This window comes from Branchiostoma belcheri, unplaced genomic scaffold (genome assembly GCF_001625305.1).
Source record: "Branchiostoma belcheri isolate BF01 breed outbred unplaced genomic scaffold, Haploidv18h27 scaffold4, whole genome shotgun sequence".
Classification (NCBI taxonomy): domain Eukaryota; kingdom Metazoa; phylum Chordata; class Leptocardii; order Amphioxiformes; family Branchiostomatidae; genus Branchiostoma; species Branchiostoma belcheri.
In genome coordinates, this window is record NW_017804020.1 from 3,345,554 (window position 1) to 3,370,977 (window position 25,424).

The 25,424-nt window shown below is 40.8% G+C and overlaps 1 protein-coding gene across 2 annotated transcripts; it reads left to right on the forward strand.

The window, feature by feature from the left end:
* The first annotated feature begins 1,279 nt into the window (after positions 1 to 1,279).
* LOC109477419 (fibulin-1-like) lies at positions 1,280 to 25,337 on the forward strand. Of its 2 annotated transcripts, XM_019778683.1 has the most exons (18): positions 1,280 to 1,307; positions 1,792 to 2,023; positions 8,680 to 8,848; positions 9,354 to 9,450; positions 9,912 to 10,104; positions 10,604 to 10,732; positions 11,446 to 11,577; positions 12,142 to 12,279; positions 12,897 to 13,034; positions 13,580 to 13,649; positions 13,864 to 13,928; positions 14,186 to 14,314; positions 16,824 to 16,949; positions 17,621 to 17,875; positions 18,991 to 19,114; positions 23,241 to 23,397; positions 23,821 to 23,908; positions 24,468 to 25,337. In XM_019778683.1, exons 2-18 carry the CDS (start codon positions 1,960 to 1,962, stop codon positions 24,626 to 24,628), a joined length of 2,235 nt encoding a protein of 744 aa, XP_019634242.1. In that variant the 5' UTR covers positions 1,280 to 1,307; positions 1,792 to 1,959; the 3' UTR covers positions 24,629 to 25,337. The 2 variants fall into 2 exon arrangements, with proteins under 2 accessions (XP_019634242.1, XP_019634243.1); XM_019778684.1 differs by lacking the exons at positions 1,280 to 1,307; positions 23,241 to 23,397; positions 23,821 to 23,908; positions 24,468 to 25,337 and adding an exon at positions 20,603 to 22,462 and having other exon boundaries at positions 1,746 to 2,023.
* The last annotated feature ends 87 nt before the right edge of the window (positions 25,338 to 25,424 follow it).

Consider the following 25,424-nt stretch of genomic DNA (forward strand, 5'->3'; position numbering starts at 1 on the left):
TTTTCCAGAAAGGAACATTAAAAAAAAACATAAAGACAACACATTCCTGGCCTCCCCCTCCACCCACACAAATTTTTGAAATGTAACAGAACTGTGTTTGCTGGTACATGTAGGTGAGAGGTGGCCCTTAAACAATGTGCCCTCCAGCCTAATGTAAAGTATGTTGGGAAAGGGGCTATCAGATTGTCCATTTGTTAGCTCTTTACTCCAGGAATCCTCTGAAGTATTCCGAAAATCACTGCACTGCCAAACGGAGACTGAATAATGCCCCGCGGACTGACATTTGGGGTCAGAGGTGAAGAAAGGTCAAGTTTGGCCATGCCTTCTGTCAATATGTGGTAGATCCAGACCATGTCAGCAAAGGGGCAAATTGTTTCATCTGTCCAAGTCTGCTGGGGCAAAATCTGGAAGCTTTTTATGCCTTTTGTATCTTCTTTTTCTTGTTCTTTTGTATACACAGGGTAAGTTTACTGTTGAAATCATGATTTGTGGCAAGAAAATGAAAATGCTCAAGTCAAATGTTACAGAATGTACATGTATTGCTTGCACAAGGAATAAATCCAGTTGCTCTCTGAAAATGTCACAAATCAAAGAATTATTATTAGAGCCTCATCTCCAGCCAGAACATAGCCTAGTAATTCAGAGGCACCAGAAGTGTGTATAAATCTTGTAACGTCTTCTAAATGTGTTTTGCATTGGCTACCCTTGTAATGTTCCTCTTGTATACTGAGAAAGACTGGATGTTCTTCTCATGTTTTTCCGGGCACAGGAAAAGACTAATGTTTTTCACAAGTTTTTCCTGGAAACAAGGAAATTCCTGTTCAGTATTACATTTGCGCAGCGGAAGCATCTCAGTAAGGTTGATGCCTTTCTTGGAATTGATACAAACTTTTCGAAACGTAGGGTTATGTAAGGTCTTTTAAACAAGATGCAGATTCTGGGCTATAAAGTTTTGTTGAGTTCCATAAGGGCTGTTTCAAAAAGTTATGTAGGAAATCAGGAATTCGGAAAAAGAAACTCTGAAACCGTGGTACATGGTCTGCAGTTTGAAGACACTACCTTTGCTCCATCCCCCAGACTGAAACATAACAAGCTGCACAGTTTGCAAACAACTCCTCCAACTTACACAGTTCTTGGTTGTTTTATTTGTAGGGACAGTGCTTTTGTTTGTTTGTTTAATCAGGAAGTTTAATCAGCCAGATGCCAAAACCAACAACTTTTGATGCCATACTACTACTAGTACTAGATGTAAGGGTAAGCCAGGAAGGGTCTTCTTGCAAAATCTGAGTGAAGAAAAAGATACAGAGGTAAGAAAAGCCTACTTCATACTGTAGCTTCTCTATAGTCAATTGCACATTTAATTTCAGTCTTTCTTGCTTGATTTTTTTACAGATTTAATTCTCTCATCAAGATATTCTAATATTCTCAAAATGTTTTGAAGCCATCTTGAACTACAGGTCTGGTACAAGGGTACATCTGCTTGCTAAGTGTAATGCTACTTGTCTTTCGTCCCCTCTGAATCTGGCCTGTTCTCTTTGCCAAAATGGTCGCTCTGCTATTTCGACTGTACGTCTCCATAGCTGTAGCCTACAGCAGTGCCTGCTGAACTTCCTTGTTTGTGCAGAAAATCTGCCCGGAGTCTTACCCACCCTCTCCTGGAGGGCTTTGGGGGCATTACCAGGCAGTTTTCCAGATCACCCCTATCACCCCTGCCTGGTGGGTTTATGTAAACAGGCACTGACTACAGCCAATTACAGCACCCAATTAGCAGCCTTGTGGTGTGCCCTTCAGACAGTGAGGAGAACCACATGGTGCCTGGAGGTGACAGCAGCACAAACCCACCAGCTGCCTCTGCACTACAGATCTGCTTGCCGTGCAGATTGACTTGCCACAGGCCAGCCCTCCCCTCCTCCTCAGAATTACCCCGGACCTATCCTTGGAAGTAAGCCGTGTATCAGGATGAAGAGGTTTACAGACTGTGTACTTCTAGTGGCGACACTGTGTTTGCTGGGAAGATGCTCCGGTAAGTACCTCGCCCCCCGATGTGGGTCTTTCTTGTGGTCCCTTTCTGTTTGTACTGCCATTTTCAAGCATTAAACTCTTGCCCTTTTGGACTCAGTCTCGCATGTTGCAAGTCCAAAGCCAACTCCACTTCTTCAAGCAGTTGCCAAGAAATTCCTTAAATGATTTTCATGATACGTCCTTGCCAAAGGCAAGAAAACTCAAGAGACTAGCTACCACCATACTGTTGCAACTTGCAGTGATAATGTGCAAGAATGCACATCTTTGTTTCATAACCGTATAGTTCAAATACACATACCATTGGATGCTATGTATTAGAAACAGGACTTGGGTACATGCTTGGGTAGACTGTTTTCATACCTCCAATTTCAGGCTGTCAGCTTGTATTCTTATCACAGCAGGACTGGTAATCAGAGAAGCTGTCCTGTCAGGGAGTGATGTCTCTGTCAATATTAGTTGTCAAGAAAAATTGAAAATATGGAGCACCTGACATGGGCTATTAAAAAGACATTAGGAAATACATTTTTTATCTCACCACAAAAAAGGCTTTCCTGTTGACAATATTGTGTTGCCACCAGTGCAGAGAAACCATTTTTACACCATTTTGAATTGCTGAGTTATTTCTTTTGCGTAAAAACTAAAAAGAGTGACTATGTGATGAAAACGCTTGTGTGATCAAGGTCACTAAACAATGAGATAAAATGAATTAAGTATGCACTTATGGAACTAAGTTAACATTCTTCAAGTAGCAATATATTCATCTAAGATGTTTGCACAGGTGGATGATAACATTTAAGTAATAGCACATCAAACACGTTGGAGGTAAGTACAATGTACTAGCCTTGTAAACTGCTTTCTTTATTTCAGTCTTGTATGATAGGTATAAGGTTAAAAATTCAGATAAATAATTTTAAGGCCTTACCAGTGCTAAAAAAATGCTATGGTCGGTCAGGAAACTGGAAACACAACCTAATTTTGTTTCCTAGGCCTTACCACTGCCAGACAATGACCAAACTATAGTAGCTATAGTATTATACATGTACTATATGTTTTATCAGGACAATGTGTTTCAGCTCCTGGCCAGCCAACACATAACAGGACTCCTCTGTCATAACATCTCTCATACTTACTTCTCTGTTCTGCTTCCAACCATGTCCACAGGGAAATTACACAAAGTAACCTAAAAACTGCGTGGTGAAAGAAGGGCAGGGTATAGTGCCATGATTCAGGAGCCACAACTCTGTTGAATCAATTATAGTTATACATTCCCGGTTAATGCTCTTGTCAGTGTCAATAACAGGAGACATTGGTGCCAAGGCTGTGCCGGGGGAATCCACTGAGCTAGATTATACCAGCCTAAACCAGATGGAGCCTTCCCAAGTGTATGTTTTAAAACTAAAGGCATCCAATGCATTTTCAGGGTGGCAAAACTTTTTTTCAAAGTGAATTTTCTGGTCATTCGTTCATCTGTTGCTCTAAAATTACATTGGATGCCTTTTGAGAAAAGACATTTTCCAATTGCCCCATTTTTCACTGACAAGCCCTTCCTGGAAAAAACAGTGCAATCGGAAAGTGTTCACTTCTTCACTACCAACATCTGCTCGGAGACCACCATGAAATGTCCAAGGTCACTTGCAGGCCTGTCCTTCTAAAGCTGCATGTCCTCTCGGTCGTACAGGCGGACTAACTTTAGCCTTGACAGGGGGAGGGCTAGTTTTAGATACATAATATACATGTAAAATACTACACGGTATTCGACCAGATGGAGATCTGATCCGCGGGAGGGCTGGGACAGAGGGTGATGCGGAAGACACCGTGTAGTATTTTATTTATGTCCCACCCGAAAAAAAGGACATTTCAATGCAAAATGTGCCAAAATTTGGGGTATCTAACCAAAAAGTGTAATGGCTTCAATTCCAACATCCGAATTCGATGTTCGAAGTTTGAAAGCGGCGTGCGAAATGCCTTCGAATTATTCTATACAACATTTGGAAGCCCGGGCCATACGCGTTAAGAACCCTGGGCAGTACCACTAGTTATCACACGGGCCGGAACACCTGTATCAAACATAATCATGGCCCAGTTATGACATTAACAGGTTTATTAGTCACCATTTGTACATCATGCATTTATCATCTGGACGTCTGGACTGTACTACATGACTTGCAATGATGTTCGCAATTTGCCACAACCAATATAAACTTGTGCATGAAGCGAGCCCACACATTGTTGATCAGGAGTACATGTTTGGTACTGTACATTTCTTCTCACATGTTGTTCTGTGGGGCATCAAGTGTTTTTGTTTTGTAAGCGCTATAGGGCTATCACTGTTGGGTAAGCTGGCTGCTGTGTTTGTATCATTGGGGAAGTGGCAAGAGAGGTTGATAAAGTGTGGGCGTTATCAACTGGAGATAACACAAATAGAAACAACCATCCCCAAGGGCTCCAATCTCTAACTATCCAAAACATTGAGAGTGTGTGAGCATGTAGGCAGAATGTTCTGCCCCTGCAGGAAACCCAGAATGTATTGTGCATAGCACTTTGGAAGAATGTCTCATTTAAGGTCGTATTCGCATACTAGTATTTAAAGATGACATGTTTCAAAGAGGGCCTGCATGCCCTTTTTCGTAAGACGTAATCAGGCCTTTTTAGACTTTGTAATTCGTAGGCAGCCTCCACAAAAATCAACGTAATTCGTAATAGTACATTAGCCGCAAATCGTAAAGCAGTAATCAGCTCTGAGACTTTCACGTAATTCATAATCGGTGGCGAAAATTTTGCGTAATTCGTAATCACTACCCCCCCGTGCAGGCCCTCTTCAAAGCTTGTATAATACATGTACAATGTACTAGTAAACGTGTGGGTGACATCCTGCGGATACAGTTGTTTATGAGGAACTAGATCCTGTGTGTCAGCCCCACTGCTTGACGCTGAAGGCACCTGTGGTCACATCATTGCCATTTCTTGGAAGTTCACCAAGAAATGTAAGGCAAATATTTAGAGGTGGGATGGCTGTCTCCAAGTAATGTGAACTCCAAGTAGTTGAGTGGTTTAAGGTCTAAAACTCGTGCCAATTTTCTTAAGTGAGTCCTGTAAACGAAGGATGGCAAGGCAGTTTTCTTGGCATTTGCTTTTTCGTACTTTGACACCCAGGCTTTATTTTGCTTACGTTGGCTGTGCCTTGAACTGGCACGTGGCCTCATCAATTTTGATACTAAAAGGTCGGCCTGGCCACACCCCTGTCACCTAAGTCATGTTACAGGCTTTGAAGTCACTAGCCATGTAGTAGAGTGTACACCTTGCAGAAGTTACATTCACTAGTGTGTAAATGTCAATTATGGCCTGATAATGTCAGGTTAAACATTGCAAGGGGGTGAGGCGGCATGGGGTAAAGACAGTCATAAGGAAACACATGGTCTGAAAGGTTCTTAATGTTGTATTTGCTTCCATAGTAAAACACTGAACTGCAAAACATTGGAGACCACAATTTATATAATAGATCACAGGTCATGTTACTTCATGATTTTTCTGAACTTTTATGACCCCAAGGATGTGTTAGCGTACAAATTTTACTATCCTGTTGATAACTTGAAAATAGCTGCAACGTTCCCTTATGGGTTTGTATGGTAACATAAAGGCATCCAATGCAATTTCAGGGTGGCCCAAACAAAAAAATATTCTGGATAAGAAAATTTGCCAGGTATTGGCATTTACTGCCATTCCTTAGTACATGTACATTTTCGCCACCATTTTGTGTTTAAAGCATTTAAAATAGCCCAGAAACAAGCTAGTTGTGGAACAGAATCCCTCCATTTTTTGGTACCGCAAACAAATAGTTAGAACTAGCCTGCGATATGAAACAGTTTTCCATAAACGACATCACATTTTTGCCTCAAAGGTATCACGGCTATGGTATGGGATTGATTCAGTATACTACATGATAAAATGATCAGCAAATTGATTTTGAAACTAAAATCCAGTTTCACTTTGGGTACCTTGAAGCTTATCTTTAGACTAAAATTGCTGGCAATGTCAGATATGAGATACTGTGTAAGATTATCACATTGGTAGAGAAATGCTTCTATAGGCATGAGAGAAGTAACCAACAAGCTGGGATTCCAGTACAAGTGTGGAGGTACACTGTGATGTTTCCTCAGCAAACTCATTTAAATTCTCTGTGGCTAACTGACTTTGCCGACTTGTTTGAGCTCCAGATTTGGTTGGCACGAGCAAACCACTCATGTCTCCGCTAAACAAATGGCATGCCCCCTGGTTGTAACAGTTGCATCGGACGTACTGCAAAGAAAAGGATAAGTGTGAAGAGTTACTGTGAAGAAGATATTTGTACACTGACTTGAAATCAACTTTTACTTGAAATCATCATTTCATTACTGAGGGTCTGCATGGGGGAACTTTGGCAACTGTTACACCCTGTCATTACTGAGGGTCTGCATGGGCGAACTTTGGCAACTGTAAATTTAGGAGTGTTGGCAAAACTAGTCCGTGGATGCCGCGTGCTCCATTGTGCTTTTGGGGGTAATCTGGTGTTTGACCCCATGCAAAGAATTTTTAGATAATGCCTAAGAATTCAGCATAAAAAAATATGTGCTATATATGTGGAATTAAGTGACCAATTACGCTTCACAAATAATTTACGGTGACAACAATTAACGTTGAATAACGTTGGCCGGCTACAATTAACAGTGAATTACGTGTCACTGAAAATGGCCCACAGACCCTCATTTTGTCGTTAACCCTTTGGCTGACTTTGCCTGAACTGTCAGCTCAACAGTTAGAAACAGCTTACTCAGCCAAGGTGCCTGATGTTAGAATGCCAGACAAACACTTGCTCTGCATAAGGCCACAGCAAGTAAATTTCATGGATGACATCCTCCGCAGACTCCAAATCTAATGTGATAGGGCTTAAATTTTGAGATCATATACCAACAATTATATAAAGGAATGAAATACAACACTACAACAAGGTAAAAGACAAAACACTAAATCAGAGCCTTGTCTTGTCGCCTCTCTTCACATTTATCCATCATCCAAGTTCCAGGCATGAGAACAGACATATTTACCCTTTTTAGGCATTTGTTGTCCACTGTCACAGGGCAACAAATCTTTTTTTTTCTTCAAAAATCGATGCACGCCGCTGATGTCATCCAAAAAAATTACTTGCTGTGGCCTAAGGTAGAACTTGACCTTCCCATCTCTGTTACTGATTTGCTCAATTTGTTGTTCTTGGAGACTATAAACACAGCCTGGACTGTTTTCCTGTGCTCTTTATCAGAACCTTGTGTTAGGAAACTTGTCCAACCCTGCTCCTGACATGTCGTGATAGCAAGCATGGGAAAACAAGCTACACAGGCTACTACATGTACTTACATGTAGCTGTAGCTATAGTCAGTCACTGACAAAAATAAACATACTCGGTTTATGTGGCAGCAGAGAAAAATTATGTAAAACACAGAAAATTTGATATGTTTCACTCACATCTGACCTAACATGATCTTTAACACTATAACAGCTAAATGAATGTGAATGTCAAACCCAAACAACCGCTTAAATTTCAGTCTTCGTGTACCTTTTTCATTTCCATTCCTGTGAACTGTTCCAACTGTCTTACTGTCAACTGCAACTGTTTTAGACGTTTGTATTGAGGCAGAATTCAGGTAGCCCTTGTACCTCAGATTGAAGATTTAGTAGACAATTTACAAGACATTGATAGACCCATAGCTGCACTGAAATTGCAACCAGATGACCACAAAGTTATTTGTCTCTTGTCCAACTGTGGTGATAATCCCACTAATATATAATGGAGACAGAAAGAACATCTCAATTATCCAATGTGGGAAGTTAGAGATTCTCCTGTCATTATTTGTTATGCTTAATTTTTCATGGCCTTATGATAGCTATGAGTTCCAATTCAGCAGGACTGCATCTGTAACATATTCCTGTCCCTCTCCATTGAGCCCTGAGTGTTTATGTTTGTTGCCATGGCAACTGGTGTTTGGGTGACCCCCCCCTTCCTGGCTTAGTGATGAATGGGCAGTATTTTACCATGTGGTGCCCAGCAGTGTGTCTGATGAATCGTCCCAACGGAATGACTCCTAACCTTGTTCCACATTTTGGAAATCATGACCCCCATTTATTACATGCCGCTTCTCTCTTTCACTAGCCAGTTTTCGTGGTTTTTTATGTGATTTTAACCAAGGTAAGCTAAGAAATGTAAGTTAAGGCTAACAATGAGCTAGCAAATGTAACACAATCTTGCAAGTGCAAATCGAGTAATCAAAAACTGTTGGAAAATCAAGTAAAGATAGGTCAGCTTCTCTAAGATGCATAGTGTCACATGTCTGTGTCACATGCACTTTTCCTTTGGAAATGCAATCTCAGCAAAACTGGAGTTTCAAAGTCAATTCTCAGGACAAGCCTCAGATAAATTTGTTGTACTAAGAATTGGCAGTAATTGTCTAGCCTGATGGTTACCAAACCTACCATGTATAATAGCTCTTGAGTCCTACTGTACATCCTCTCCGCAAATTTGTGGAGAGAATGTAGGACTCGGGAGCTATAATAGGTTTGGTAGAATATTTTTTTTGCTGCCCTGAAATTTATTGGATGCCTTTAATGGTGTCACGTCTCTTCCTCCAGGCCAGTTCTTAGCCTCCATGTCAGAATGCTGTATGAGAGGGTCTGAACTGGCCAAGCAGAACCCTGACCAGGATTGTGCCAACTTTCCCGTCGGACTGTTGAACGTGCGAACTGAGGACAGGGAGAACTGTCGCATCACAGCCAGGGTGTGCTGCCATCGAGAGAGGAGGTGGGTGGAATGTACATTACAGGGCTTTGTATATCTTTTAATTTTTTTGCATACCTTCACAGGTTCAAGTAAAGTTGAAAGTTACCAAACACCACTCAGAATTCATAAGTATAGATCATACTCAGTGGTCTAGTTATGAGTTGCGGATCTACAACAATCAATGGTCTAGTTACAAGACTTAGTCTGCTCACAGATGGGAATACTATTGCAATGTGTGTGTGTGTGTGTGTGTATAGATGAAAACAACAACAGATACAATATATGTCTAACTAAGGCTTATGTTCATTAACCTTATCCCCGGCTGTAACTTGCTCGAAAACCAGCGTGCTAACTACATGTAATTACTCTGAGCTGCTCTCACCAGCTAGACTTCTATTGGCTAATGGTAATGAACATGACTGTAGATGAGCTACTAGATCATCTTTATTATCTGTTCTGTCAGCAATGCTTGTACATGTATGTCATAATTCACAGTTCATGCCTGTTACATGTCTCCTTCCTACAGGTCCCAGCAGTGTTATGATGGCATCATGCACGGGCGGTCTGGAGGAGTCTGCAAGACACGCTTCTCGTTTGACGAGTGCGGAGGAAAGGAGTACAAAGTAATTACACATATTGTATTGTTTCCGCATGATATTTAGACTTTAAAATGGCACATAGTGCTTTTTCTGCTTAAGAGGCCGAATAAATACATGTACAATTAAACGTGTGTAAGACGCCCACTCAGGGGAGTTGTGCATTTGGTTCATTAGCCAGCAGCATGGGTTTGCCGTGGGTTCAAATTCCGGGAATCAGGATTCTGCCCCTTCTGTGTTTCAGTGGGGAGTAGTGTAACGGGTTCAAGTGCCACCAACTGACCAGTCCGAATAGGTGCGGACCTTTTGGCCTTGAATTAGTGTGTTGGGTTCATGAGCCAGTGGCATGGGTTTGGTAGTTTCCATGTGGACCTTTCTCATGTACATGTACCTTGAATGTATCAATACTCGGAAAAAAGGTGGTTGATGACTCCTGTACATGAAAGAAAAGCCAAGGCATTAACCGATGTCATGTATTTTTTTTCCAGAAATGCTGTGAGTGTTGTCAGCTGGGCCTGGTGGCTCATCGCCAGCTGCTGCGCTGTGACATCTCCTCCATTAAGGCGCTCAACCTGGGCTCGTACTGCGCCGAGGCGTACAAGGACTGCTGTCTGAATGGGAAGATCGTTGCCACTACCCGCCCGCCAACCGTCACCTCCGCACCCCTGTCTGGGTCATCAGGTACTGCAGTGGGGCATTGCACATTTATTCATGAAGCGCCACTATATTTGTTAACATTATATTGTAATCAGGTTGAGTTGACCCCAAAGGTCATGACCCTACCAGAGGTCACTCTTTGTCCGCCATTTTAAGTCCCTTGTGAATGTTGTAATAAACGTCTGCTCCGCTTCTCGCACTCACTGTGGTCCTGAGTTGCTGACTGCGCGTTATATAAATGACAAAGCTTTACCACATTGACCTAACAGGTGACTATCACCTCTTTGAGATGTCAAACCTAGGACAAGACTGTAAGGTTTGAACTGGTAAGGAGCCCTGCTATTTTCGTTAGGTGTAGTGGGATTATTAATACAGTCAAGTTGTGGCTGTACCCATTTTTAATTACTCATATCTGATTTATAACAGGCAGTCTCAGTTATCTGTGTAAGAGTTATTCATTCCTATGAAAGTTTCAGCAATGTTATCCCTCTTCGTGTTTCAATTTGGCATTCTTTCTCACCAGGTAGCGGTATGTGTGAGAGGTTTTCAGGACGGCTATGCGAGCACATCTGTATAAATACAGCAGAAGGACACGTGTGCCGCTGCAGGGAGGGCTTCAGACTACAGGCTGATGACAAAACTTGCATAGCAGGTGGGGATAAGCTAGTCTCCACCAGACTCCTTTTGCAGGCTGAATAAATCACCTAAAAAGGGGATATCAATTGGCCAGACGAGTTTCCCGGTCATCAAGGGTCAAATTGGCCGTGCAGGTCCATTGTCTGTTGGAGACTAGGGATAAGCTATATGAATTAAGACTTATTGTTTTAAAAAACGTTTGATCCAACACAAAGAAGTTCTATCACCTAAAGCATTCAACCAGTCAACCTGGTCTTCCTCAGAAAACAAACCCAGTGAGGCTTGTCACATGGCTTCTGAGGAAGACAAGAGTGACTGGTCGAAAGCTCTAAGTAAGAGAACTTACTAAAGTTTTAACTTTAAACATGTAACTACCAACACAGATGAACTTTCATGACTGTATAATTTAACTTTTTTACTTCAATGACAATAATGGTACAAGTAGAAGCTGCCATGATTGTGGTGTTGAGTGGCTAGGCAATTCCTGGCAAGACATCATATCCTTGAGAAAGGTGCTTCTTAAGGCAACTTTCCTCACTCCACCGAGGAGTGTACCAGATTTTAGTTGGGTACATTGGGTACCTGATTTTAGTTGGGGAGGTAAAAGGCAGTGGAAGGAGAGGAATGCGCTCCACCTTCCAATACTGTACCCTATATACTCTCCCTACAGCTGTAGATATTTTGATGTTCTCTGTTGCTCATAATATAAGTTCTTGTCTTGACTTGCAGTTACGAGTGCCACCAGTGGTAGCCAGTGTGAGAACTCGCCCTGCGAGCAGAGGTGTGTGCCCACAGGGACCGGAGTCCAGTGTTCCTGTGAAGTCGGTTACCAACTCAACAGGGATAGAGTTTCCTGTGATGGTGAGTTTAAGCTGCTATACCATTAACACAAGCCACTTGTGAAGTCCATAGAACAGGTTGACCCGTGACTGGGTCCACGTGAGGTCGAGAGTCGTGTCTTCGTGCATCTGATTAAATGATTCAAGCTCTCAATTATCTTCCCACGCATTTTACTTGCAGTTTTATCTCGTTTGTTTCTTGTACAAAAGATGTGTGAATAGTGTTTAAATCACGATTGAAAGTCGCCAAAAAACACAGTTGAGTATGGTTAAAACTCAAGCAAAAACCATTTAAAGCGCATGCACTAATTTGCTGCAATTGCTTGTGACTATCTACTAACGCACAACCAGATGCCACCTGCATTATACATGAGAAATTAACACAAAGTGGCCAGCTTTTGCATGGCTTTTGCACACATTTTGAAACAGAAATGCACTGCTTTCATACAAAATTGCACTACTTTGATATGATCATGATAGCAATTTGCATGCATGCAGATTGTCAATGACATCTGTACTGTAGCTGTCTGAAAATGCATCATGCTTCACCTCATTTGACCATTTCTTTACTTCCCTTGTTTCCCAGATGTGAATGAGTGTGCGCACAACACGGATGACTGCCAGGAGGGCCAGGAGTGCTTCAACACCATGGGCTCCTTCACCTGCCGCCGCCTCTTGGGCTGTGGGACAGGCTACGAGATGAACCCTGCTGGGGAATGTGTCGGTAATTCAACATCTATCAGTAATACTACAGTCAAAGATGTGTCAGATGACCACTCAGGGGACTGAGGAAAAGTGGTCTTCTTAGACAAGTGGTCTTCTTACACAAAAACAATGGCAACAAGAAAACTGCAAAAACAGAAAACAAGGAAAATTTCCACCCATTTTACAACAAACTGCCCCATTGACCCAAACTGACCTGTCCGGCGCCATTTTACATTGCATTAAGACTGTCGTCCTGTCACTGGCAAATGTCTGATTCCGTCAAGATTTCTTGGTAGTTATCACCAAAGAAACGTTTTCTGTCAGACGCGTGAAAATTATGCAGTTGTCATAGGCAGAGATTTGGCCATGTGCGGTCGAAATGTTGTTTATGGTCACATTTAACGCCAGACTGTTGTCATGTCCAGTAGACATGCTATAGCTAGCCCCTTGGTTACATTCTAGACCCTGAGCTCAGGGTCTAACTGAAGGTGTATGTTGCATGGTAAAATTTCCTTGGGGACATGTTGGCCCTGGAGCCAAGGAGCTAGCCGGTAACATTGGCCCTGGCAATAGTCTGGTACCCAGGCTATTGAAGACTCTATTTCACAATTTGTGTGCACTTTTGAATCTCTGCAGACATGGATGAATGTGAACTTGGCGTGGACGAGTGTGAGGCAGGGTTCAAGTGCACCAACCAGCCCGGGTCCTTCCGCTGTGTACCCAGGGTGCAGTGTGGGGTGGGCTACAACTACGACAGGACCGGCAACTGTGTTGGTCAGTTCACACAGACAATATAGGTCCTGATAGTATTTTGAATGATAGTGTGTTTTTTGCAATCATTTGGTGCATGCTGATCATATCAGTCATTGATTTTTAATACATAATGTTAGATAATATTATACACTAAATAGGTAAAAGCAAGTTGGGACCCCTAGTGCTTGAAGTACGTTTACCTTTAAGTTGGCAGAAGGAAAATGTATTGTTTCTGCTGTTTCCTCTTCTTCTCCAAGTAAAAAAGGTCAATGACCAGGACCAGATGGCTATCACCATGGTGACTGGTGCTGTGGCACACGCCCAACCTGCTGTGGTGTTGGATTACATGTGTACATTATGTAGCAAAGTTGCAGGACAGAGTTTGAAGGGGCTGGTCACCATATATATGAAAGTGCATAATGAGTAAGAATAAACAGGGCAGTGGCTTGTTGAGTAACTCTAATGTGAAGGTAAGCATTACGCCTTTGCTTTGCAAATGTTACCTTTTCTAGTTTCTACATGTATCTACAGTCAAAGACATTTACCTATGATCTATGACCTTTCAGACATCAATGAATGTGATGGATCCAGCTGTCCTCGGGGTACCAAGTGCATAAACACAGTCGGCTCCTACAGGTGAGAGAAGGTCACAGAAGTGTAGTAATGGTTAATGTAAATACAGGACTGGTAGATGTAAGCACATGTATCATTTTGTTTTTTTGCTCAGTGCTCAAAACACCACCTGCGTATACAGGTTAATGCATGTAAAATTGGATCTGTGCAGGTATTTCTAATGTCTACCTGATATTGACCTATTTCTAACTTTTCTGTTGCTGCTTTCCCTCTGTAGATGTCAGCGTTTGGTGACCTGTGGACCTGGTTATGAGTTGAATGAGGATGAGAGTAATTGTGAAGGTGAGAGAAAACTGATCACTTCAACAAACATTTAGATTAGACCTTACTAGAGTAGATTAGATTACTAGAATTACCCACATTTTATCTACACATGCAACTATTAGCATGCTCCCATTTTCTGCATATAGAAGGTACTACGGAACCATGAATGACTGTATATACTCTGTGAAGGAGGCCAGTGAGTATTGTCGTTAGTTTTGTTTGTACGTTTGCAGCTATAACTAACTTAAGATACTCCTGTTGTTATTGTTGTGTAGACATTGATGAGTGTGCACGAGGAACCCATGACTGTCAGGGTCTGTCTGAGTGTAAGAACAACAGAGGGTCCTACATCTGTCAGTGTCCTTCTGGCTACACCGCCGACCAGTCAACAAGAACATGCCAAGGTATGTACTGATGACTCAGATTCTATCTTGTATATTTTGCTACTTCTCTGTTTTGCTATATGCATGAAAATATGCTTTGCAGCTGACAATGGTAAACTTTGGCAGCCTGCTGTTACGGATTTAGCTATTGTGCAAACAAAAATGAATGTGAGATATCGGATGATAAAATTCTGTGTATCATGGTGTGTATACTCTGTATACTGTATTGTTGTACAATTTTGTAGTTTACAAATATAGATAGTTCCTATCTTTTCTCATTTATGCTGCATTACCTTTTGAACCATAGTACTGGTAACATGTGTGTATAAGACATGGTCATGATTTCCCCTTGAACATTCATGTATAACCACTGTACGAGACATTAATGTGTGGAGGAAGATGTTTAGAAAGCCTAACTCTAACATCTGCCCCTGCTTACACCCTCTGTGAATGTGTAACAGTCATTAATTGACCTGTGCCTTTTGTTCACTGTTTTGTTACAACAGTCTGACCTATACGTTCACTGTTCTTGTTTCCATTGGGCCTTTCATACATTGTACATGTCACAAGCTAAACGGGCAAAACACTAAGCAATAGCTTTAGCATAACACTTGAAACACACCAGATGGAGAGGACAGGAAAGCTTAGGTGATCACGCTTGATATTTGAGCTGGCCTGTTGAGTGTTAAAAAACACAGACCGAATCCGGAGCGGTAAAACACGTAAGCGACGGTAGTGTGACGAGCCCAGAGCAAGGTGTCCACTCGAGAGGAGTGGGTGCCTTGCGCTACGTTGAGCATTGCAGCCCCCCCGTTTATACACCCCAGATGCAGATGAGTGTAGCATGGGGCTCTGTCCCCCCAACTCCCTGTGCCAGAACTATATTGGGACGTACCGCTGCCAGTGCAGGAAAGGATTCGCCACAAACTTTGCCGCCAAACTCTGCGAGGGTAAGAGCTGCAAGGTAGTCATCAACAGATATATACTCTGTAGAAACTAACTGGGACAGAAATTTCTAACAGACTACTGTATACTAGTCAAGCATTCCTTTCCTGGTGTCCAGAAATCTTTAGAAAGTTAGGTAATGATCTGGAACAACGATGATTGTTCTCCACAACTTAAAGAAAATACTTACTTTGTCTAGTAGTAGCATTTAGATTTTCCTACCTATATGCCCCATAACATTTTCTTCTGAGCAAGTAACATTTGGAAAGTGATCTGCTAAAGGTCATCATAGGTATACATTTGTACAAACTGACCTTTTTGACTTGATAACCTTTAATTTGTTTAGTCTTCAGTGGAGGTTGTGTGAAACAACTGATTAGCTTAGGTCACAACAAGAATGCTCTTGAAGATACATGTACATATACTCTTGAATTCCAAGTGCCCAGCAGTAATACAGTTTGCTAGATCCAAAGCTCTAATGTCTAAAAGGACAGGATTGTTTGGAAGAGGAGACAGATACAGACTAACCATTTCAATGTTAGAAATGCAACTGTAGATGACAATATCTAGCTTTGTGGTCATAATGGGCTGGCAAGTTGCAGTTTAACTCATAACCAAAGCATAAGACACCTCACTAGAAGGAAGGGAGCAGAAAATCATGTACATGTAAGTTTGATTTTTCTGTGTGTTCTAGTCTCTGGCAGAGCAGATACTGTTTTGCTTGTGTTGTGCATAACAGTACAACTATACACAAACTGTGATGAGGTGGACTTGAGTTGGAAGATATTTTCCCTACTTTGGGAAAAAAATTCTTCCTGATTGACTTCTGTTGCCTCAAGACTGTTCAAATGCAGGAATCGTTGCTGAGCCGAGCTTGCAGACCATATGCCCTTAGGCTACATGTGCACCTGTTCTAACACTTCATGTCCACATTTCTGGTTTTACCACTCACAAAAGTCCTCTAACCTGTTTGCTTACCTGTTAGTGCCAGTGGTCTAACAAATTAAATGTATTTACAATCTCATGTACTGTGTGGTGCCACATTTTCCTTCCGAGTTCTGACACATGCTTGAGTTTTAATGTACCGTGAATTACTTTGCTTTGCAGCTTCGACAATGCCTGAAGCTATTTCTCACTACAGTCTGATTATCGATTCTAAGGCCACACCAATTTAATTTTTTGGTTCTCGGATTCCCCTCTTCATATTTCTCATTAAAGAAAAAAAGATTTTGGTTCGGAATCGACTCAAAAATGCTCATATTTTGCCCTCAACAGTTGAGGAAAGTCCTTTTCTTCTTCTTGATACAGTTTTTCCATTTATCAATGCAGTGGTTTGATTTAAAGTTCAAAATTCATTGTTTAGATATTAACCCAGCATTTTGTGTTGACATCATGCTCATTTCATAGCATTTTGGGCTATAATAGGATGCCTAGGCCTGTTTCAATTTTTTATTTGTTCTTCCTGTCACTTCATATTTTTTCTGAAAAAAATCTAAGAACCAACAAGTTAAACTGGTTTGGCCTTATGGTATATATTATGTATATGGCATTTGTTCAGTCCTTGTTGTTTTGTGTGCTGTTGCAGATATTGATGAGTGTATACGGTTCGGTGGGCGAGTGTGTGCACAGAACTGCATCAACACGGAGGGGTCGTATACGTGCGAGTGTCGCGAGGGATTCGAACTGGCAGCGGATAGCAGAAATTGCAGAGGTAGGCTGATGGACAAAACACACATAACCGCTCAGTAACGTGGAACAATCATATATGGTAATTTGGTTGTCAGTATCTGGTGTAGTTATGCAAGGTAAATGGAAAGTTGTTTCATTGTATGGAAATCTGTTCTAGTCGGCACCCATCATTTTATGGAATTTTGGCACTCATGACAGACAAAAATGTTGTTACCCAGTCTGTCATCCTTCACAGATACAGACAGGCCTCCCCCGAAATTCAAGCTGAAACCCTAGTGTAATATTTCACTAAAAGGGATGTCATTAAAGTAAGATTTTGATAGAGAGTAAATAGACTCTTTTTACACAATCAAGTCTTTTATTCAGCCGACATTTTGGTGACCGTCCGTCACCTTCCTCAGGGCAATTCTGACTGGTTCACATTGCACAGCACATGTGTCACTGCTACAGATGCATTCCCAAACGTACAATATTTACATATCTACACATTCGTGATTACAGGGAAATGTATCTACAATGCAGTCCCAAACGTACAGTAGTTGGATATATACATAATTGTGGTCAGCTGAATAAAAAATATGGTTGTGTAAAAAGAGTCTCTTTACTCAGTGACCAACCTGATGAAACTATATATGACATGGATAAGATTTTGATAACTATGATAACTAATACTTCGTTGGTTGTTGTTTGTAGATTTGAACGAGTGCGACAACAACCCGTGTGAGCAGCGGTGCATCAACGTGTATGGGTCGTTCCAGTGCTCCTGTAACCGTGGTTACCGGGTCGCGAGCGACGGCAGAACTTGCGAGGACGTGGACGAGTGCGCCCTGTACAGCGGGCAGGGTCAGGGGTCGCTGTGCATGCACGAGTGTGTGAACATCCGCGGCTCGTACACATGTAGGTGTCCACCTGGGTATGAGCTCTTACAGGACGACCGCTCCTGCGCTGGTAAGTAGAAACTGAACTCATGTACAAGGAGAAACTGTTACAGTAAGGCTACACCAATTCAATTGAGATGGGGTTTTGTGCGCGTGAAAAATTTGCGCGTGAAAAACTTGCGCGTGAAGAATCTGCGCGTGAAGATATGCAAATTAGCTGACTCCCAAGGGATTTGAAAACTTTTTGCTGTTTTAAGCTTAAAAGTTGGAAAAAAGACAAGAAAATAAAAATTTAACATCATTTTGCTTGCATTCTAGACTACATACCCTTGTTTTGTCCATTTTTTTGTGATTTCAGGTTATTTTGAAAGGTAAAGTTTTCACGCGCAAAAAAGGTTGAAATTTGCGCGTGAAAGAATTTGTTTAAGAAAGCATGAAATCAAACTTCTAGAATGGAGAAAAGCTTCAGATTGTTACATTTTACCATCCTAAACCTCATACTAGTAACTTTTCCATGTATTTCTTACAAATTCAATTGATTTTCAAAAGGTCAGGTTTTATGGAAATTATGGAAATTAGCTTATTCCCAAGGGACCAACATTTTCAAACAAAAATTTAGGCTAACAGAGGGAAAATTATACCAGAGGACAACATTTTCCTGCCTAAGAATTTGGTACTGCTTATTTTCTAACATATTTCTAAGACTTTTATTTTTCACGCGCAAATTTTTCACGCGCAAGTTTTTCACGCGCAAATTCTTCACGCGCAGAAAACCCGTTCCCATTCAATTTGTTGGTTCTTCGACTTTTTTTTTTTAGAAAAACTGTGAAGCGACTGGGGAAAAAAACAGAAAAAAACAGAAATGCTATGATTGGAACCACTCATGACGGACATAAATTTGGCCCAATCCTACATCTTTGACGGACAAAAATCACCATTTAACGGTAAGAAAAATTAAGTCTACTGGCAAAGTTTACCCCTCATAACGCAGGAAATGGTATTTCAGAGGGTCAAGACGTCAAATTTTTCATGAGGAAACATGCCCCTGGACACCCCTAGGATTGTTCCTAGAGTATGGGATTAACTGCACAAATAAATTTTCCTGTCAACCCATCCTTTACATTATTAAAGTACCTGTACCTGTAGCAAGGTTAAAAGCCGAAGTTTGATGTCCTGTCATTGCAGACATAAAGGAGTGTGATACAGGTGCACACAACTGTACAGAGCAGCAGGAGTGCTTCAACATCCGGGGGGGATATCGCTGCCACGATGTCACCTGTCCAGACAACTACGTAAAGACCACACCCACGTAAGTTCCTCTTATGTGTGCATGTCCTGTAAAAAAAGTTGGTAAGAATTTATGCTATTAAATAAATGCAGGGTGGATGAAACGCAACACATTGTTGTTTTCTCATCAATAAGTTGGTATTTATCCTAATATATTAAGTGTTTATACAGTTTATCTCAATTTGTTTTTCATTGTATGTTAGGCTCATGAACACTCTTACTATTTTTTTCTTGCAAGATGTAAGCAAGGGGCCACAGTTAGGCAGGCAGTTAACTTATATTAAAAATCAAATAGTTCAAGAAATCAGAATCAATGAGTAAAACAGCAAGGAAGAAGACAGCATAATTTGTGTAGGCATTACTACAGTGACTGTCATATTTATAATCATGGTAAACTTTAAGATAAAGATTGAACCTGTGTTCTCAACTTTAATCTGACTAGTGGCTCACACATGTATGTCTGGTAGATAAGCATGCTTGAAACCTACCGGTATAGCTAATTACATTAAATAACATCGTCTCTATACAAAGGATGTACAAATATACTATATCATACATGTAGCTCTACGCCCATGTCCACTGTTTACAACTGGCCTATCAGTAAGATAAGTACATTGTAGTTTGGGAACAATGTGACCAGTGACCAGACAGAGGCAGCCATCGTTTTGGTTTATTTTACTGTTACAGTACTAGTAACTATGTTAAACCCATCTACACAATATGTACATGTACATCCACTCAGTACAGGCAAGGCTAGTAGAATGCTATGTACACATATGATCTGCTGTAGCTGTCATCAGGCATTGTCATCACAACAATGGACAACCAAAAGCTGTCATTAGGCACAATTAAATAGTGTTGTAGTTCAGTCATCATAGGTCTGCATGATAGGTCTGCACAGCCAGAATAGATCACTGCAGGTACAAAATGTACATTGTAGATCAAGGTACATGTAGCTGTAGGTCTTTTGTCAAAATGTCTACATGTAAATTGTTTATACTATAAGTATATGGTACAGAAAAGTGTACTATATTTTTTACTTCAATATTTGACCTGGTCAGCAGTTGTCCGACCAGATGACAGTGGACCACCTGAAATATTATAAGCACATTATTTTTTGATGGGTTATTTTTACCCAAAATCTATTTGTCAATATTAAGCTGTCCACAAATTTAAAGAAAATCTACAACAGTTCTGTGTGCAAAATCTTACCAAATATGAAAAGATTTTCTGACATTTTGTTTTTCTTTAGCACCATAGATACTATGTTCAACCAGAATAGTGTAGTGACACTTGCCAAGTTGTATTCTAGCATCATCACAGTTATCTGGCAGCCATCTTGTTCACAGAGATGCATATTAGCTTACGATAGACACAACCACCTTGTCCATATAGCTTATGTTTTGTCGCATGTTTCATTGGACATGTGTATTTTCTACATGTGTAGGTTGGCACGTCACCTGCATGTTTCATGCACTCACGTAGCTTTCCTTGTCTGCTCCCCCCGTAGCCGATGTGAGCATAACCCATGTCCGTATGACGACGAGGCATGCAAAGCCGAGCCGACCTCCATCAGTTTCAACTACCTAACCTTCCCCAGCGGCATTCGCACGCCCGCGAACCTCTTCAAAATGAGCGCCGCTCTACGCTACCCGCAGGACAGATTTGAGTTTACGCTGGCCGGGAACGAGCGGGAGTATTTCACGCTGGTTCAGGAGGACAGATACAGCGCCATCGTGAAGATGGAGACACCGCTTCTCGGGCCGGCGGAACACGAGCTGGAACTGGAGATGAAAATGTTCCGGGAGGCAGAGGTCCGCGCTCGCAACGTGGCACGGATCTTCATCTACGTCACCAAATACACCTTCTAGTGACAGGCTACAGTCATGTATATGAGATTAGCTTCATCCAATATATGTGCCAACACAATACATTTCATACTTTAACTAATTTTAAAAGTTTCATGAGATAAAATGGACACTGGCTTGCAAATGCATGGCCCTTGCATCACACTAGCCATTTTTTTGTTTAGAAATATTTTACATGTAATTATGTATGATTGTTATATGATCGTGAAGCCCATACAAAAACACATTATGATTGAAATTTGGGCCTGCATATATAGGTACATGTATGTGTCTTCCCAGATGTAGTTATGTGTTTTGATCAAAGTGCTTGACAATTAAGCACTCCTGGAAGATGAAAGTTTAGGATGAAGCCTTATAATATTTAGAAAGATAATATTTAGGAAGGGATCAGTCCCCTTTGAAATACCCAATGAGTTGGTTGGAGAAAAGGACATACAGTTTCTGTTATTGTTATTTCTAGGCACATGTAGCTATTACAGGCTTTATATTAATTGGAACAGAAGGGAATTCAAAGTTTGAAAGGGTGCTAAAAAGATCTTTTATTTTACTATTATTAAGTATTTTTTTTTTGTTAGCCAACATAAACTGTAACATCTGTCCTGCTGTACCATTCCATCCCCACAAAAGCTAATATCTGGCATAAATGGAAGGGTAAAGGCACATTTGGTCATTTTATAGAAGTCCATAGTGTCAACCTTGACAATGTCATTGGGAAATAATTTTTCTATATTAAGGTATATGTTATGTATAGAAAAAAAAGTTTGTTTTTGTTTATTGTGTCCACAAAACAAAGTTTATGGCATATGCCAGTTTTTGTGAGATTGAAACATTCCTTTGTTAAATTTTCCAGTATTGGGCAGCTTCTCATAAAGTGTGAATCAAAGTACTTAGATTTGATGAAGCAAATTTAAACTGTATTTTCCAACACAAGGGATTGGACTTGCTGAAATTTTTTACTGTACAACTCCAACTTGTCGAGGAATAAGAAGTGAGCAGTGGATCATAATTATGTTGCAGATTTCACTCTGCTTTACTTAATTTTACTCTGCTTATTTCTGATTCGATCAAGCTAAATTATCAGGAAGATGTAACATTGAAAATTTAATTCTTATAACTTTACTCCAGACGCTGTTATCTCTTTCGTGCCTATCAGAAATGGAGGATTTGCGTGTGGTAGAGAGGGAGAGAGAGTTTTGGGTTCAAAGATCCAAATTAAAGTTTCATTTTGCTGCTTTCCAGACTTTTAGTTTGAATTGCTGTCATCACGCTGTTATGTTAAAGATAATATTACTTTCTGAAAATTTTTGAATATTGTTGTTCTTTGAATTGTATTGTTCCTTTCCATATTATTAACTTTTTATACTTAATGTTGCATATTACTCCCTAGATTTGATAAGCCATATATAATGTTGTCCAGAAGAGCCCCCCCCCCCAAAAAAATGCATTTTTTGTACTAAGAATAGAAATGTACCACAGCTTGCAGTCTGTTCATCTATCTGATATCTACATGTACCTTGAGGCTTAAAGCATTAAAGATCACTTTCAGGAAATCATCCTTTAAAAGCTGTTGACTCTGTGCTGTTACAAGAGTTTTATCCAACCATACTTTTTAGTTTAAAACTTTGAATATGATACCATTTCTTGCTAAGGGATCCAGCTTTTTCTACTTTTATTATTGTTGGTTCCCAGACTTTGCAAAAAGTAGAGAAAAATTGTAACTTATTTCCTAGGGAATTACTTACAAGCCAAAGTTTATCAGTTTGTACATTTTTTTATAAGGAAGAAAGCCAGATAAGGTGAGTAGCAGCTGTACATGTTTCTATAATCATTATAGCTCATACTTTATTAAAAAGAACTAACAGTAGCAGTGACAACATTGTTACATTGTCCATTATAGTGTCTTGTGCCTGCTTATAAAGTTGTACAACCTTTCTGATAGTAACTGAAGAAAAGGTTCAAATAATGAAGTTTACTTTTGGAAAAAGATTCCTGTTAAATTTAAGTAGTAACACCCGATTGTTCTCAACTAGAGCTACGACCAGTCACTCTGGTCTGAAGTGTGACGTCATCACTTGGTCAAAGGTATCTGGTAAAGGATGACCCAGTCTTGACGTCACACTTAAGAGAAGCCATGTAACAAGTCTTATTGGGTCACTCTATTGAAGAAGACCAGAGTGACTGGTCGAAAGCTCTAGGACTAGGAGAGAACAATTTTTTGTTTTGGAAGAAAATTTGAACTTTCAACACCTCACTGATACGTTGTATGACTGTATTGTCCAGTGGGAGTTCATCGGATGAGCAGAGGTGTGTGAAGGGACCGTGTAAGGTGTTGGACATCGACTGTATCATGGAGCGGACAACAGCCATCTCCTACAACTACCTGGACCTGCCCTCCGACCTGGTCACACCTGTGGACCTCATCAGTATGAAGGCACAGGTAAGGACATACCAGTTTACTTTTTTGATTCTCGGATTGTATATTTATGGCTCTGGAACCCTGGTACTACATCCCAATGATCTAAACTTTGCTACAGGTGAACATGTATATGCCCACAGAAAGTCATTAAAATTTTTGACATACACCTCTGTACTACAACTACATGGGGGTTTCAGGGAACACTGAAATTACTGTAGGGAGGAAGAAGAAATATCAAATCACTGTCCCCACAGAGGGGAAAACTACATCCTTTATTCCTTGTTCTTTGTTTTAAACTAGTATCAGCACTTTCTTAAATGGGAAAGCATGTTTTGACATGACATATAAAATAAGTAACTGCTCTGGTAAGTAGTAGTTCTTCAACGTGTAATGTCCTCTGTTATGTTGGGTGTACATGTATCTTGAATCTGTTGTTCCCTCCAGGTTTACGGTTATATCCCCAGGTTGCGGTTTCGCATCACTGAGGGAAACCAAGGTGGCTGGTTCAATGTCACGAAGAGAGGGTTAGCAGGTGGGTATGGTCGGTGTTTTAGTTTAGCATGTCGGCAGAATGTACTGTGCCAGCACAAAACCCGGAGTTTTCTTTGGATGTATGGTCAACATTGCATCAGAATTTTGCATGATGCAAATAGTATCTTTTTCAATACAACATTTGAAAATTGTAGATGGGATGTCATATTTCATATTTACACCGGTACCCATATTCAGTTTCATATTTACACCAATTGGAAGCATGGTGTTGCCTAGCCTCCAATGGTCCAGTCTATTGTAGTTGGGACGGGCTCTCTTCAGGGCTCTGGTAGTTTTTCCACACCCAGCTCAACTGGCCACCCGGTGGGAGTGGCAGTGCCTGTAGGAGTTTCTATAAGAATTACAGCAGGAGTTGATTACAACTCCCGGTGCAAAACCTACCAGGAAACCTAGCTGAGTCAGGCAGCAAAGAGCTCATGCTGCCCCGCCGAAGAAAACCCGCCCCAACCACGATATGACGTCTGGACGCCAGGCTAGGTGTTGCCCATTTTTCACCCCATTCCATTCCAACCGTGCACTCTCATGCTCCATTTTCTCAGATGGCGGTGCTCTTACAGGCACGGTAATGCTGGTGCGTCCGCTCATGGGACCCTTCACCACCACACTCCGTCTGGACATGGACCGGCTCAACAACGCTAACCTGGTGGTCGGGCGCAGCATCGCCTACATCACTGTGTACGTCTCCAAGTACAAGTTTTAAACTGACACCTGTGACCAAAAGGATCGTGTTTGTACAGCTACTGCAAAAAAAAATGTTAAAGACACCCAAAATTATTTCAGTGCAGTAAAATTTATAGAATATAAGGTAGAGGGGCTTACAAATTATTAGAAACGTGCATGAGGTTTAGATTTTTTTATTAAAAACTAGTATTTGTTTGGTCATACTGGATGTTAAAGCAGATGTAGCAAGGAGGTCTTTTGAATTTTTTAAACATTACTCTAACTGCCTTGAAATTTTAGTTTATTTAGATGCTAAACTTTGTTCCCGTTCACCAGTATATAGTACTACATGAGTTAGAACTGGCATGCTTGTGCTGTACAGATTAAGATATGAAGCATGTCAACGCCACAACCCGCATACTAGTATTCCTGTGAACAACTCATAATGATTTTACTTTCCTTGCAGTGATCTGCTATTACAAAGCTCTGACAATGATCCAATTTCGTCAAATGAAAGCTACTTGTACATTTTACATGATTTTTAAAAGGAAGTTAATGCCTTTGGGCTGTTAAGGCCCAGATTGTGGAAAAAAAAGATGCCCAAAGTTTCCAAATTAGCTTCCGTTTGATACAGTAGTAAAAAACACGGGAACAGTAAAATTTAATTCAGTAACGTATAAAGAATAGTATCTTAGGCCACACCAATTTAATTTCTTGGTTAACGGATTTCTCTGCAAAAATAATGGAGCGGGCGGGCGAAAAAAAAATAAAAATAAAAACAGGCCTTGGCATCCTATTATGGCCCAAAATGGTACGATAGGAGCCATGAAGTCAAC